Genomic DNA, 13731 nt, shown 5'->3' with positions numbered 1-13731 from the left:
TTACTGTCTTTCTACTCAGCAAAGGCATAAAAGGGAAATTTAAACTCATTTTATCATCCATCCGAACATTTTATTTTATATTCCATTTTTCTTTTACTTGCTTCTTATTCAATCCGTTTTATTTCATTCCTCTCTATTTCTATTTTCTATTCTAATACAAATAAAGCATTAACAAACGCACTAGTTCCATTCAAGAAAAATGAACACCATTTTATTTCGAAGCATTCGATGATACCAACATTTATCTTTTTTGAGAAAAATGAAAATATAACTGAAGGGGATAATGCAATGATGAGGCCTCTAAATCAAAAGAATGAAAGAAGACATGGAATAGTCAAAAGTAACAAGAGAAGGTCGACGAATATAAAACATGTTATTAATACACTGCTAAATATTACAAGAAACGGCCTATCTTTTTCTCGCTTAAATTAACAATGAATATGTCTTTCAGAGGTGGTAATAAATAAAAAGGTAAACATTCGTAAGCTTTCCTCTGACTAAAGGTCCTATTCCAATCCAAAGGCAAAAAAGGCGTGGATGGTAGGACTTCACTTACGACTTCTGGCTTCCTCTTTTTCCTTCTCTCGCTTCTTGTACAGCTTTTCAAGAACACGCTTCGCTTCACATTGTGGAAAATTCGATAGATCATAGTAATGTGGGGCTATATCCACCAACCTGTTCAACATAAATTTTTCACCAAGCTAAGTATATATCTAATTATCATCATGTCAGTTTGTCTTGCCACTAAGAAACTTTACAATAGAAAACTACCATATAATATCAAAGTACCATACATGAAAAGCGTTCACGTTTAAACATTTCAACGTTGTTAAACACAATCTTGGCTACAAAAGCAATCCAGATACTAACATCAAACAAAATCCTTACCATTCTCCACGTATATCTGTGACAGTTCGAATAAAATTCCGACTGGTAAGAACATATTCATTATAAATTACCCACTCCGGCTTGTGGTCCAGGCAATTTGATGGATGCAAGTGCACCACCTACTCAGAAAAGAAACATAAATCATTAATATAAATATAATCTTCCAGAATACACGATAGTTCTTTAGTAGTGAAAACATAATGAGAAGGGAAAAGATAAAATACAAATAGCAGCCCTTAACAGACCTGGTTGTCTTTCACCGTCAGGTAATGTCCTGTCCGCTCCAGATGAGCCACCTGCATGAAATATCCCGCTAGCATTGCCTTTCTTATGTTGACATAGTAGTCACGGCTATTAAAATCAGTGCTGCATAACTTGAGGTTAAACCGAGCCATGATTCGCACTAGTTGTTGTCTAACATTATCGGCTGCTTTCAACGCCCTGTGATTAACGAAGTTATCGTAGCACCAAGAAGGGTCCTCGTCTGAAAAAGCCATTCACATACAATTAATAATGTGAGAATATAACAAATTAATAGCAAGAATGCGATGGTTTAAATAAAAAGCTATAGCATAGTGCTTACTATTTTGCTTGTACGCATGGTATACATTCAAGAGCGTGAGGTGATCTCCATCAATGTGTCCAAACCTAGCTTTTGCTTCATCCGCAGCTTTCTGTGCCTCCCTAGGCCGGACAAAGCAATTGGGTACTAAAGAAAGAAATGATTATCACAGACGAGGCCCACGGAAGGTCAGCAGATGCATAGAGGCGAGACCACACCATTTTCTTCATGAGATTGAGAGAATACTGAGAAACTGCAACTATCTGCATCAGCATTTACTTAGAATCCTATGGTGCATGCCAACCGGGGGCATGGAACCCAGAGAAGACAGTTGCTGATGACTACCTAACAGGACATGTTCCACTAACCGCATCCGTGTGCAACTAAACACAGGGGTAAGCAGTCAAACATCCCCATCATATGCACAATATTGCCTTTGTGCATGTGTTACATGTGCTAATGCCGGGCATCCTCTTTAAAGTGGATCCCGGCAAACCTAAAACCCCTTAATATTAAGGTTGGACTCTAGACACACACAAAAAGCAATTAAATAAAGGAAAAATACCTGATAGCATGGCAGAGACAGAAAGAATCTCATTTGAACAGTTGAATTCAGGACTAACAACGAGCATCTTCGACATCTGAGGGTCCAGTGGAAATTCACTCATAATCTCACCCAGCTTAGTTAAGTTGCCATCATCATCCAGAGCACCCAAGTAATTCAACACTTCCAGTGCACGCATTAAGGTCTCTGGGGCAGGAGGGTCCATGAAATCAAAATGCACTAAATCGTCTATACCAAGTTTCTTTAAGGTAAGAACAGTGTTGGCTAGATTAGATCTCAAGATTTCAGGGTAGGTCTGTGGCTGAAGATCATTATTGAAACTTCTTTCAGTATAAAGTCTAAAACATTTCCCTGGCTGAGTTCTTCCAGCACGCCCAGATCTCTGATGGGCACTAGCCTTTGATATTGGAGATACCAACAAAGACTCGACACGGACTCGAGGGTTATAAACCTTCTGCTTAGCAAATCCAGGGTCAATAACATAGACTATACCATCAATTGTCAACGAAGTTTCTGCTATATTTGTTGATATTACAATCTTCCTCCCAGGTTGCCCTCCCTCCTTTAGTGGAGGTGGAGCTGGCTCAAAAATCTTCTGTTGCATAGCAGGAGGAAGGGTAGAATACAAGGGAACTGCTTTCACAGGACCCACCTGGTCTCCCAAATTTGATATTTCTTTCGAAATTTTGCGGCATGCATCCTCAATCTCTTCCTCTCCAGTGAGAAAAACAAGTATATCTCCAGGAGGTTCATCCTTGTGTATCTGCACCACAGTCCTAATAGCAGCCTCCAAGTAATCCCTCTCTGGCTCCTGAGTATAGAAGATTTCCACCGGATGTAGTCTTCCAGGAACCTTCATAAGAGGGGCCCCATTAAAGTAGCCCTGGAACTTTTCAGCTTCAAGAGTTGCACTCATAACAACCAACTTCATGTCAGGTCTATTTCTAAGCACTTCCTTAAGAAGACCAAACAGCACATCGGTAGCCAAAGTCCTCTCATGTGCCTCATCAAGAATAATTACTTTGTATCGTTCCAAAAGGGGATCCGTCATTGCTTCTCTCAAAAGCATACCATCTGTGAGATACCTATTAGCGGCATAGAAAAACATAACATTCCATTAGCAACAAAAGAAAACAGTAAAAAAACGAAAATTGCAAAGCAAGCTATGTGAATCAATTAGTAAAATATAACATACTTCAAAACTGTTCTGGCGCTACTGCAATCCTCAAATCTGATGCTGTAACCAACCTCTTCTCCAATATTCACGTCCATCTCCTCAGCCACACGCCTGGAAACAGACATCGCAGCCACTCTCCGAGGCTGAGTGCACGCAATCATCATCTTCCTACGTTTATCAGGGCTTTCTATATCCACAGCTTCCAACACAAACTGAGGAATCTGTTCCACAAGAACATAAAACAAAGACAATAAGAAACGTGCCACATTAAAATACATAACAGAATCAACACAAATATAAACTCACAGACAAGATAAACAATAACATCCGACAATGAATCTAACATTCACACCTAGTCCGCTTCGTACAAGCTGTTATCTACCCCTAAGTGTTTTAAACAGAACGCCCCCTAATGTCTAGAAGTAACTCCTAGTGCTAGTAACATTGCAGAGGTAAAGCAAAAGCAATACAAAACATCAGAAACTGACCTGAGTGGTTTTTCCACTACCAGTTTCACCAACGAGAATGAGAGTCTGGTTATCCTTCAAAACCTGCAAGAACTCCTCCTTCTGGTGCCAGACGGGGAGGGTCTTCCTCTTCTCCAAAATATCGTGATACCTCTGCGAAAAAGGCTTCCCGTTCCATCGGTTGATGAGGTTGTTACCGACGAATCCGCCGTTTGATTTGGCCATCTTACCGACAGTGTCGTCCACCACGTCGAACAAGCTCAGTTTCCTCCTCCTCTCCGTACCCATCAAAACCCTAATCCAAATCCCCCAACCACGCGGAACAATCCTTTCGCAAATTCCGTAATAATAAATTAGCAGCTCTCAGTGGAAGCTCCTAGAAACTAGAAGCAGGTTGAGGCCAAGCCAGGCCAGGCCAGGGCTACACACTATGATACGGTGCAATTCTCCATTATATAAGTCCAAATAAAATGAAAGAGGAATGTACCAATGTCCTGTGAGATTGCCAACTATTAGGAGGGTTACGTTTTTTATTTGGGCCTGCTCTTTTGGATCTTAAGCCGTACTATAATGGGCTTATTATGGCCTTAGCAGCTCCACTCTAGTGGGCCTGGTCTCATGCTACAATTGGACCAATGCACAATTTTTCTGAGGTCACTTTTGTACTCCCCTTTTTCTTCCTGCACCCTATAAAACCTACAATTGAGAAGGAAAATGTTGGATGTAGCAGAAAATGATAATGGTATAAGCAACACAATCATTTGACGTGGATAGGTTGAAAGTAGCACCAAAGAAACAAAATCTAAAACTACGCCTTTTACAATAATTTCATCATTATAAGATATTAACATGAATTCTGATTGTCCCATAAGCCTAATTTGAAAAGGAAACGATTTTGAAATGCCAACAACCATTTCTTTGTACTTTTGCGTGGAGAGATACATAGCCATATACTCATTAAATCAGTGTTTCCTAACCATTAGAGTGAAGACAACTCAAATATAAAATATCAAATATCAAATATCAAATATCTATTTCAAATTTAATTTATTCAATAAATGTATATATCAATACTCTGGTTTTGGTACAACGGTCTTTATTGTTTACTTTGTGAATACGTGTGTTCTTCCATTGAAAATTCCAACGCGTAAGAAGTACCTCTAAAACATTTTCTACTGAACAAATCAAATTCTTTGTATTGGACCACTTATAGAAGTTATACACAGAATAAACATAACAAATGGTTTCTACAAAACTTTCTCATTAATATATCTTCATATGATACAAAAAATAAGATTTTTAATCTTAGGAATAAAAAGTTATCTTTATTTTAAAAATATTTTTTTAACAATTAAATAAAAAATGTTAACGACAATACGAATCTTATAAGCTTTTTATACTGAAATAAAAATTGCAAAAATGTTTTAAAAATAATGTTACGTGATAAAACTCAAAAGAATTAATTATCATGATAAAATAAATTTTATTTTTTAAAAAAATCGCAAAAGTTGCTTTAGTGAAGTATTCAATTCATACTTCGTTTCAAGGTTGGGATAGGGATGTTTTGAAAGATTTGTCAACCATTTTACTTTCATTAAATTTCTTAAAGAAGTTTTCAAAATACACTGACAAAAGACCAAATCTCCAAGTAACACACAATAGACGGAAATGTGGTTTTTGGAGAATTTAATTCCAGCCTAATTTTTTCTTTTTTTATAAGAAAACAGAAAATGAAAAAAAAAATCTTAAAATTATTTGGCTGATAAATTTTATATAAAGTACTAAATTAAATAACTAATATCAATAGGTATTGCTGTTGTTCAAAAAAATGAATTATCAAAATTTTATCCATTTTTAATATTAAAAAAATTGTAGTATTAATGAAATTTGATTGAGTATAAATTATTAAATTTAACAATTTAACTAAGTAGTTAAATATAAATTAATATTAAGTTTTGTTTAATTTCATTTAAAAATTTATTATTCTTATTAATGATTTATATAGAAATACTAGTAAAACAAAAAAATGAAGAGCTGTTTCTTCTTTTAATTTAAATAATTAATCAAATTAATAAGTTAGTATCCCAGAAAGAAATTTTAAATTAAGTAAATTCGGTCATTTATTTATCTATCATATGTAATAATATATGAATAGATATATGCCTTATTAATTTAACTTAATAATTTTATTAATATGAACTTTTTTTAAAATAGTGATTTTATTAATTGAAATGGTCAATGCTTACAATTTTAGCATATATTAGGACTATTTAAATAAATAGTAATGTAATTTTGAAATATATAGATATTTTAACCAATGTGATTAGTTTTACGTGACTACTAATAGAATAATAAAAATAAAATTTTAACCCTGAAGTATTAGCACTTTTGAAAATTATGAAAATTTATATAATCAAAATTTTTGTGTTAAAAATAATTACTATTTAATTGTGATAACATTATCACATATTTAAAATTAAAAATATAGATAGACAATTAAAATTAATTATTTAATTTAATGTTATATATACACAAATATTTAAAATTTTAAGTAATATAAGTAGTTATGTTTTCGTCAATATTTTTGACAAAATTAAGTACTGACATTATATTATAAACACAAATATTATTAATTAATATTATACATGAGGATTATGTATTTATGAACGCTTTTTTTAATTTTATTTTTTATGTAATCGTTATTTCAAACTAAAATAGTTATAATTTATTTTTACTTTTTAAATGACCGTTAATCTAAATTTAATTATTTTATAAATGAAAATAATTGTTTTATCTTTTCAATAACTATTTTTTAAAATTTAAACAATTATTTATATCTATATAGAGAGGAGATTCATGTTTTTGGCGTATATATATATATTTTTTCTAGTTTTACCTTAAATAACTGTTACTTTAACCTAAAATAATTGAATCTTTATTTTTATTCTCTAAATGACCTTTAATCTAAATTTATTTATTTTATAAATAAAAATAAGTATTTTATTATTTTATCCTTTTAAAAATGCCTTTTTTAATTTAAATAATTATTTATATTAAAATTTATTTAAAAATAAAAATTATAAACAATATTTTTATAATTATTTTTAATAAAAATTATTTTATAGTTGAATAAATTTTTGTTAGAATAAAAATAAAAAGTGGACATAGCTGTACTAGTGATAAGAAAGAGTATAAATATATATAGAAGAATATTTAAAAAAAAAAACTAATGATTAGAAAATAACAATCAAATATAAGAATATAATTTGAAATTTTAAAAACAATGTCTTTGATCCACTTTTTTAACGTGATAAATAATGATGAAGAAATTGAAAGTTCAGATTCATTGTATGTTTGTCTTCGACAATATGTACATAGTGAAGTGATACCAATTGTCAATAAATAATTTCCCATCATCATTATTAGTTGACCAAATTATAATTGGTTGAGGATTCTTTCAACACAACATTACTATCTTAATTCCTTTTAGACTTTCTAATGTGTATTCACAAGGTGTCTTAATCGTTTAAAAGTCCACACAGTAACAATACACAGGAAGATTGGTGCAATATGCGTGTAAGAGGAAGAGAAACACGTTTACAATACTTTCTGATATGTGAAAAATATTACAGCAATTTATGTTAAATTATTAACTTTAATAATTTATATTAAATTAAATTTAGTTAATAGTACTAGTTTTTAATAATTATTATTATTAAAATTCGTAAATGCATAAAATTTCAAAAAATAAATATATCTACTAATTATTAGTTAATATTAATTAATTTAGTTTAAAGTTTATATAAAATTTATTAAATAGATCATTTTAAAAAACTAAATTTTCATCCATTTTTATTATTTTAAAATGAAAAATAAATTAAAATATAATTTTCAACCAATCAAATCCTTACTTGTCTAAATCAAGTAAGGATCAAACATATTACAATCTGAATTTCTGGGGAACTAATTTTGATGTTGATAAAAATGATACCTAAGTAAATAAGTAGTTGAAAAAAAACTTTTGTGATAGTAGGGAAAAAATATTATAAACCGTGTAGTAATAAAAGGAATATCAGAAAACCAAAATTTTATGTCTTGTTTTGTTGTTTAAACTTTGGATATGAGAAGTTGAATCAAAATTAAACTAACTATATAATTAATAATCAAAACCTAAACTAATGATAATTGCTAATCCAATCTAATGATTAAATATTATATAGTTTAAATTAGATGCCTTTTGAAATAAGCTTATCCTTAATCCTAAAGTGGGTTATGGATTCTCATATTTATTATGCTGTCAAGCTAACCATATGATCTCTTGAAAGAATTAATTTTCTAAGACTTATGTGGGTTCCTAAGTCAAAAAGTGCCTAACAAAAGTGCACCAAACCAAATTATAATACAAAGACATTTTTTCTCATCACACGAGTCTCTACCAAAGTGTCATTATCCATTACAATAACCACATGATTGGAACCTTTGCACACCCAATAATTTACATCATTATTGAATTAAGTTTCTTATAAAAATCTTATTTATTTATCAATATTCATGCATAATATATTTTAGTTTATGATTTTCAAGTACATGCTTAATGGTGCTCAAGTCTTTTCCTAAAACTCACTCATTATAACTTATCATTATAAAACATTTCAAAATGATCAACACCTTTAGTTTTACTTTCACCAATATTTTAGGAATCCAATTTATTTCAAAGTCTTATAAGGATTTTTGATACACTATTAGCACTTGGGTTCCTATGCATAAATGTTAAGCAGCCATAGTTGTATATGGTCTTTCAAGTAATTTCATAAATACAAGTAATCTATAATTGGAAGATGAACACTAAATCAATGCTAATGGATGTCTAATGTTTTCTTATCAACACAAAATTCAAATTTCCAAACCATGAGAAACATTATATTTAAACGTGGAGCAAATTTACGAATCCAAAATTTGGTATAAACATTATTCTGATCCACCAAAATGGAGCAATTTAACAAGGAAAGAAAACAAACTAGGTTAATCTTTTTGCTTAACACCACCCATAGATAACAACCTGAACAAATGACCAATGATTCCAATTTTTTCCCACTAATATCATTATACAAAGAAAGGGGTGGAATACAATAATCAATATGGATTTTATAATCTTTTCATTTTTTCATCCTTGTCCTATATATAATCATATCGGTTGTCTATTACCTTTTTTATTTCCAAGAAATAGTAGTTTCTAAAAATATATTGAGAAGCTTGTAACGAATTTATGTGATTTGGAGCGTGTAGCCCAATCAGAGTCACTGTAAGTTTTGAGTTGAGTTATCTTGCTGCTGTGGATAAAGATACCACTATTAGGTGTACCTTTGAGGTATTTGAGGATGCAGTAGGCGGCTTGTTGGTGTAAAGTAATTGGAGAAGACACAAATTGGTTGAGATTGTTAACAAAGAAAGCAATGTTTTGCATGATATTTGTGAAATAAATGAGCACCTGATGAGTCTTCTAAAAGAAGAAGCACCTTTATTGTTAAAAGGATCTCCATGACTAGTTAAGCGAGAAAAATGTGCCATTGGAATGATATGAAACAAAATGGTTTGTGTAGGAAGTAATTGTTTTGGAAAATAACAAAGAAGGAAAAACGAAGAAGACTAGAAAGAATACATGAGACTAAATACATTAAACCAACAAAAAGAAACCTATAGAGAAAAGAAAAGTGTTTGAAAAAGTTTGTTTACATCTAGAGAGAAAAAAGACATATATAGGACAACTACAAAACAGATAAACAATTAAATAGTTGAAAGACACTGGGTGACGAGACAATTGATTGAGTCTATGCAACCATGAAACATAAAGCTATGTATTCTAGGATTAAGTAGTTTTCTAGTCCTTAAAATTTCATGCGAAATTCAAATTCGACTATGTCCTAAACTTTGATATATTTTGATATTAAAACTTTAAAAATGAATGGATACACTTCTTTTAACCTAATTATATTAATTTTTTTAAAGTGTCAAACACATTTCATGCTTATATTTGAGTTGTTTATATTATTTGATATGTTTTCGCTTTATTGTCAGTTGAAAAATATTTTAAATGTAAATTTTTTTAACATAAATTAGAAATATTATATTTATTTATTTTTAAAATTTAGAGACCAAAATTTTAAAATAAATGTATTCTAATTTCACATCAAAAATAAAAAGAAAATTATTTAATCCTATATTCTATCATTAATCACTCATATATGTGTGACCAATCTTGTTTTGTTCGATTGCTGATTTTATAGAGTATATTAATATAGATAGTATCTTATTTAACCTTATTCAATATGTACCGCTGACTTCCCATTAACTTAATATTTATCTGCAACGTATCCCATGAATCTAACATAAAGAAATGGCCCAATACAATTTAAGCAACTATATAACCAATTATTTTAAATAAAAAACATTTAAAAAAACTCGAATTGTTACATATAATATATTATTTCCTAATAAAAATTGATTAAACATATATGTCAGAACTTATATTAGTTTATTTAATTGATTAGATGTATATTGATGATTCTTACAAATCCACGATAAACAAACTAATTGGTTACAGAACAACTTAATAAATTAATTTGATTTTCATTAGTTTAAAATTAATATAACAAGCACATCATTCAAGATTATTAACGTGAATATTTATTTAATTATTGAATTAAAATCTTCTCAGTGCCTTGTATCAACCAACACAAGAAATGACGAATATAATAAATTTTAACAAATGAAAAATCTGTTACTTTTTTTTTATTCGAATTTAGAAAAATGTAAGAAAGTGGAAGAGACCACTTTTCCAACTTGAAGAACTAAAATTTCAATGAAACCCTACCTATCAATATTCATTTGTAACGTTTTTCTTTTTGTATCTCCCACACACAATTAAAACGATTGTTAAGATTATGGAAGTAGGTGGAACCATATTATAATAATTAATTATATTAGCGTCTTAACCGTGAAAGGACCTAGGATTAAGAAGCCAGGGAGTAGACTGAAATTTTATTTCGAGTTCTCATTAGTTGGACTCTCAAGGGCGGCAGGATGTACATATTTGACTTTATTAATATCATTATATATTAGGAGAAACTCCTTCTTTAATCTTTATAAACTTTTCGCTCAAAAATTAGGTTAAAATATTTAGTTCATCTTCTTCGTTCGAAAATGAGTTAAGTTCTCATAATTGTGATTGATCTCGATAAAGTTTTGATTTTTAAAAGATAATTAGATTTTTTTGTTAACATTATATCGTGATTTTTTTAATTTTTTATTTATTAAATTAGAATTTAAATCTCAATTTTAATTTATGAATTTGTTATTTTGGTTCAATTCAATCTTATTTTTTTAAAAAATAATATATTTAATTGAATTGTTCTAAATTAGTTGAACTGAAATATAATTTTAGTGAATTAAACTATTTTAAATTGTTTTAATTATAATTTACATACACATTTTACTTTGAAATATATTTTTTAATTTTATAAATTTAAATTTAGAAATGATTTTATTTTCAAATATTAAATTAATATGAAAATTTAGTGTAGTAATTTTAATAAACTCACTTATGTTTTGTAGTTTTCTTAATTATCAGATTTGACCAAGAATTACAATAAATCAACAATTTATTTTTCATTATAAATATATTTAAAATAATCTTTAACTATAATCTATTAACATATTTTAAAAATAAACATAAATAAATAAATATATACGTTACCGAGTACATATCAAGTGGTGCAATTGCGAAAAGTTTGCGGTTTTTATGAAAGTGGAAGGTTTCGTATTAGCTAAGTACTTAATAATGGTCCACGCTATTTTTGACTTATTATATTTATTATGCGGAAGTTAAGTAGCATCTACGCTTAGATATATTAGTCGTACTCTTTTGACTAATTATATACCTTGTTGGGTACAAAGTATTTATGATTTGATTTAGCTGATTTTTTTCAAAAAAAATATTTCAATTAAACATAGAAAATTAAATAGTTTAAGTTTGCTTTAATATAAATTTTAAATTTGTATTGCATTTACATTGTGAATTTATGTTCAAGATTATAAATCACGAAGCCTTATGAATTTTTACAAAGCTTATAAGTGCATTCACATTAAAAACCGTTGGCCAGGTTTATTATTTTATAATGGCACAGACTCTTCTACTGGCATGGTTTCGGTACAACTTTGTAGTTGCAACGCAAACAACATGTGCATTTGCATATATATAGAAACTCGAATGTAAGAGATAATGTAAACAACTAAGTTAAGATAATCTATGTATGGTAAGAAACATTGAGATCCTTAACTTCTTTGAACATTTTCTTTTACAAAAATAATTAATATTTTATTTTTTACTTAAATATTATATGAAACCTATCTCTGACCAATTGACCATTTCATTGATCATTCCTTGCCATTGCTCTATCTTCTATTTTTTTGTGTGCGGTTGAGCGTTTTAAGAGACCAGCATTTATTATTTAGGAAGATTTTTCTGTGACATCATAGTTCGTGGAGAAACGTACATCACAGATATTTCAAACTAAACTACTCATAGTAGTACAAATGGGTAGACGTGGTTTTGTTTCAATTGAATTTGTTCAACACATATTAAAGTAAGACATTAATGTATATAAATTATAAAAAAAATTACCCTATCAATGTAAATAAATTTTAAATTGCTATTACAAAAGTTATACCTTTTTTTTTTTAAAAAAAATAAGGTTCATATATAATATCAGTAAAATTTTATTTATGATCACTATTTTTTTCAAAAAATGCCGTGATATTTTTAGTCAAATTTTTTTGTCCGCGTTTCTGTTTTCATTTTTAAAATTTAAATTTCAAACTTTACTCAAATATATATTAATAATACAATTCGTTGCATGATCCACCTAAAATCATTCAATATTGATTATTAAATTATATATAGTATTACAATTAAAAACTAATCAATATTTTAAAATAGAAAATACTTTAAATTAATAATAATGAAAACGATGAATTACAACAAAATATGGAGGAAACATTTATTGGACCGGAGGAATAAATACACAATAGAAAGATTGTCATCAACAAGTCACAACATAACAACAAAAATGAAATAAATATTTTGTTATAAACCATCAAAGACGTGAGAACTAGGCAAAGTTGTCTCTTTACAGAAAATGAGTTGATAGTACATGCGGTGAAAAATATTAAATATATATGGTTATTTTCTGGTTTAAGTCTTATTCCTCTTATTTAATTTTTCACCCAGATATTTCTTCCTTCACATCTATCATTCCATATTAATAATCCAATCACAACTTTAAGTATCAACTAACTAATAAATTATTTATGGTAATGCTAATTACATAATGCAAATTATCCTTTCTTAAACATCTTAATTATATGGTTGAAAATTTATCTCAACAAAATTCAAGTATCAAATATGGTTTTGTAATATCTAGTTTGTTAAGTATGATGAGAAGCTCGGAGAATTCTGGAAAAATAAATAAATTTAGCAGCAGTATTGATGATGGGACCAGATTCAGGTGTTAAATTAATGGTGGAAATTAAGGCGAGTTAAATGTATTGCAAGAGTAGTATTTCAAGACACTTCCAATTACCCCCAGAAGTTCTGAAGGTTTATAAATTAAGGAGCATATACATATAAAGTTTCACCTCAAAGCATTTTAAATTTGTACAAAAGATAGGTAGAACCACCTTTTGTAAGGAAATATGTCCACTGATTTTGAATTTATAATATGGCTATCGATACATGATAGGAAAAGGTCGTGTAGAGAAAGTGAGAAATGCAAAAACATTAAATGAATGGGATCTGGATCTACTATAAGACCTATAAAATCTTATTCCAGGAAAATGAACCCTTCACCCACATAAAACAGCTCAAGTGTTAGCTCGATCCATTAATTTCATGATGATAATGCAGCAAGAAAGGACTATATATATGTTATATAAATATAAAAGAATGAATAAATATTGATTGTGTACTACACAAGGAATTAATATGAATTGATAGAAAAATAACAGGTGCAACAGA

At 29.1% G+C, this 13731-nt stretch overlaps 1 protein-coding gene across 1 annotated transcript; it reads right to left on the bottom strand.

Annotated features, from left to right (window-relative positions):
• Window positions 1–354: 354 nt before the first annotated feature.
• Window positions 355–4114, bottom strand: LOC124841860 (putative pre-mRNA-splicing factor ATP-dependent RNA helicase DEAH2). The gene is made up of 7 exons (XM_047318225.2): window positions 3681–4114; window positions 3211–3413; window positions 2016–3100; window positions 1472–1597; window positions 1134–1372; window positions 889–1007; window positions 355–675 (listed from the first exon to the last, which is right to left on the bottom strand). Exons 1-7 carry the CDS (start codon window positions 3945–3947, stop codon window positions 549–551), a joined length of 2166 nt encoding a protein of 721 aa, XP_047174181.1. The 5' UTR covers window positions 3948–4114; the 3' UTR covers window positions 355–548.
• Between the last annotated feature and the right edge of the window lie 9617 nt (window positions 4115–13731).

Source organism: Vigna umbellata, chromosome 8 (genome assembly GCF_029865625.1).
Source record: "Vigna umbellata cultivar VRB3 chromosome 8, Vumbellata_1.0, whole genome shotgun sequence".
NCBI classification, from domain to species: domain Eukaryota; kingdom Viridiplantae; phylum Streptophyta; class Magnoliopsida; order Fabales; family Fabaceae; genus Vigna; species Vigna umbellata.
This window is presented reverse-complemented; position numbering and strand designations above follow the sequence as displayed.

Excerpts from the sequence above, each read along its gene's own strand:
- LOC124841860 (XM_047318225.2), bottom strand. The coding sequence starts at position 3,947 with ATGGGTACGGAGAGGAGGAGGAAACTGAGCTTGTTCGACGTGGTGGAC. Across the intron at positions 3,101-3,210 it reads AGCGCCAGAACAGTTTTGAA|GTATCTCACAGATGGTATGC; the intron begins GTATGTTATATT and ends TGCCGCTAATAG. Across the intron at positions 1,598-2,015 it reads TGTCTCTGCCATGCTATCAG|TACCCAATTGCTTTGTCCGG; the intron begins GTATTTTTCCTT and ends TTCTTTCTTTAG.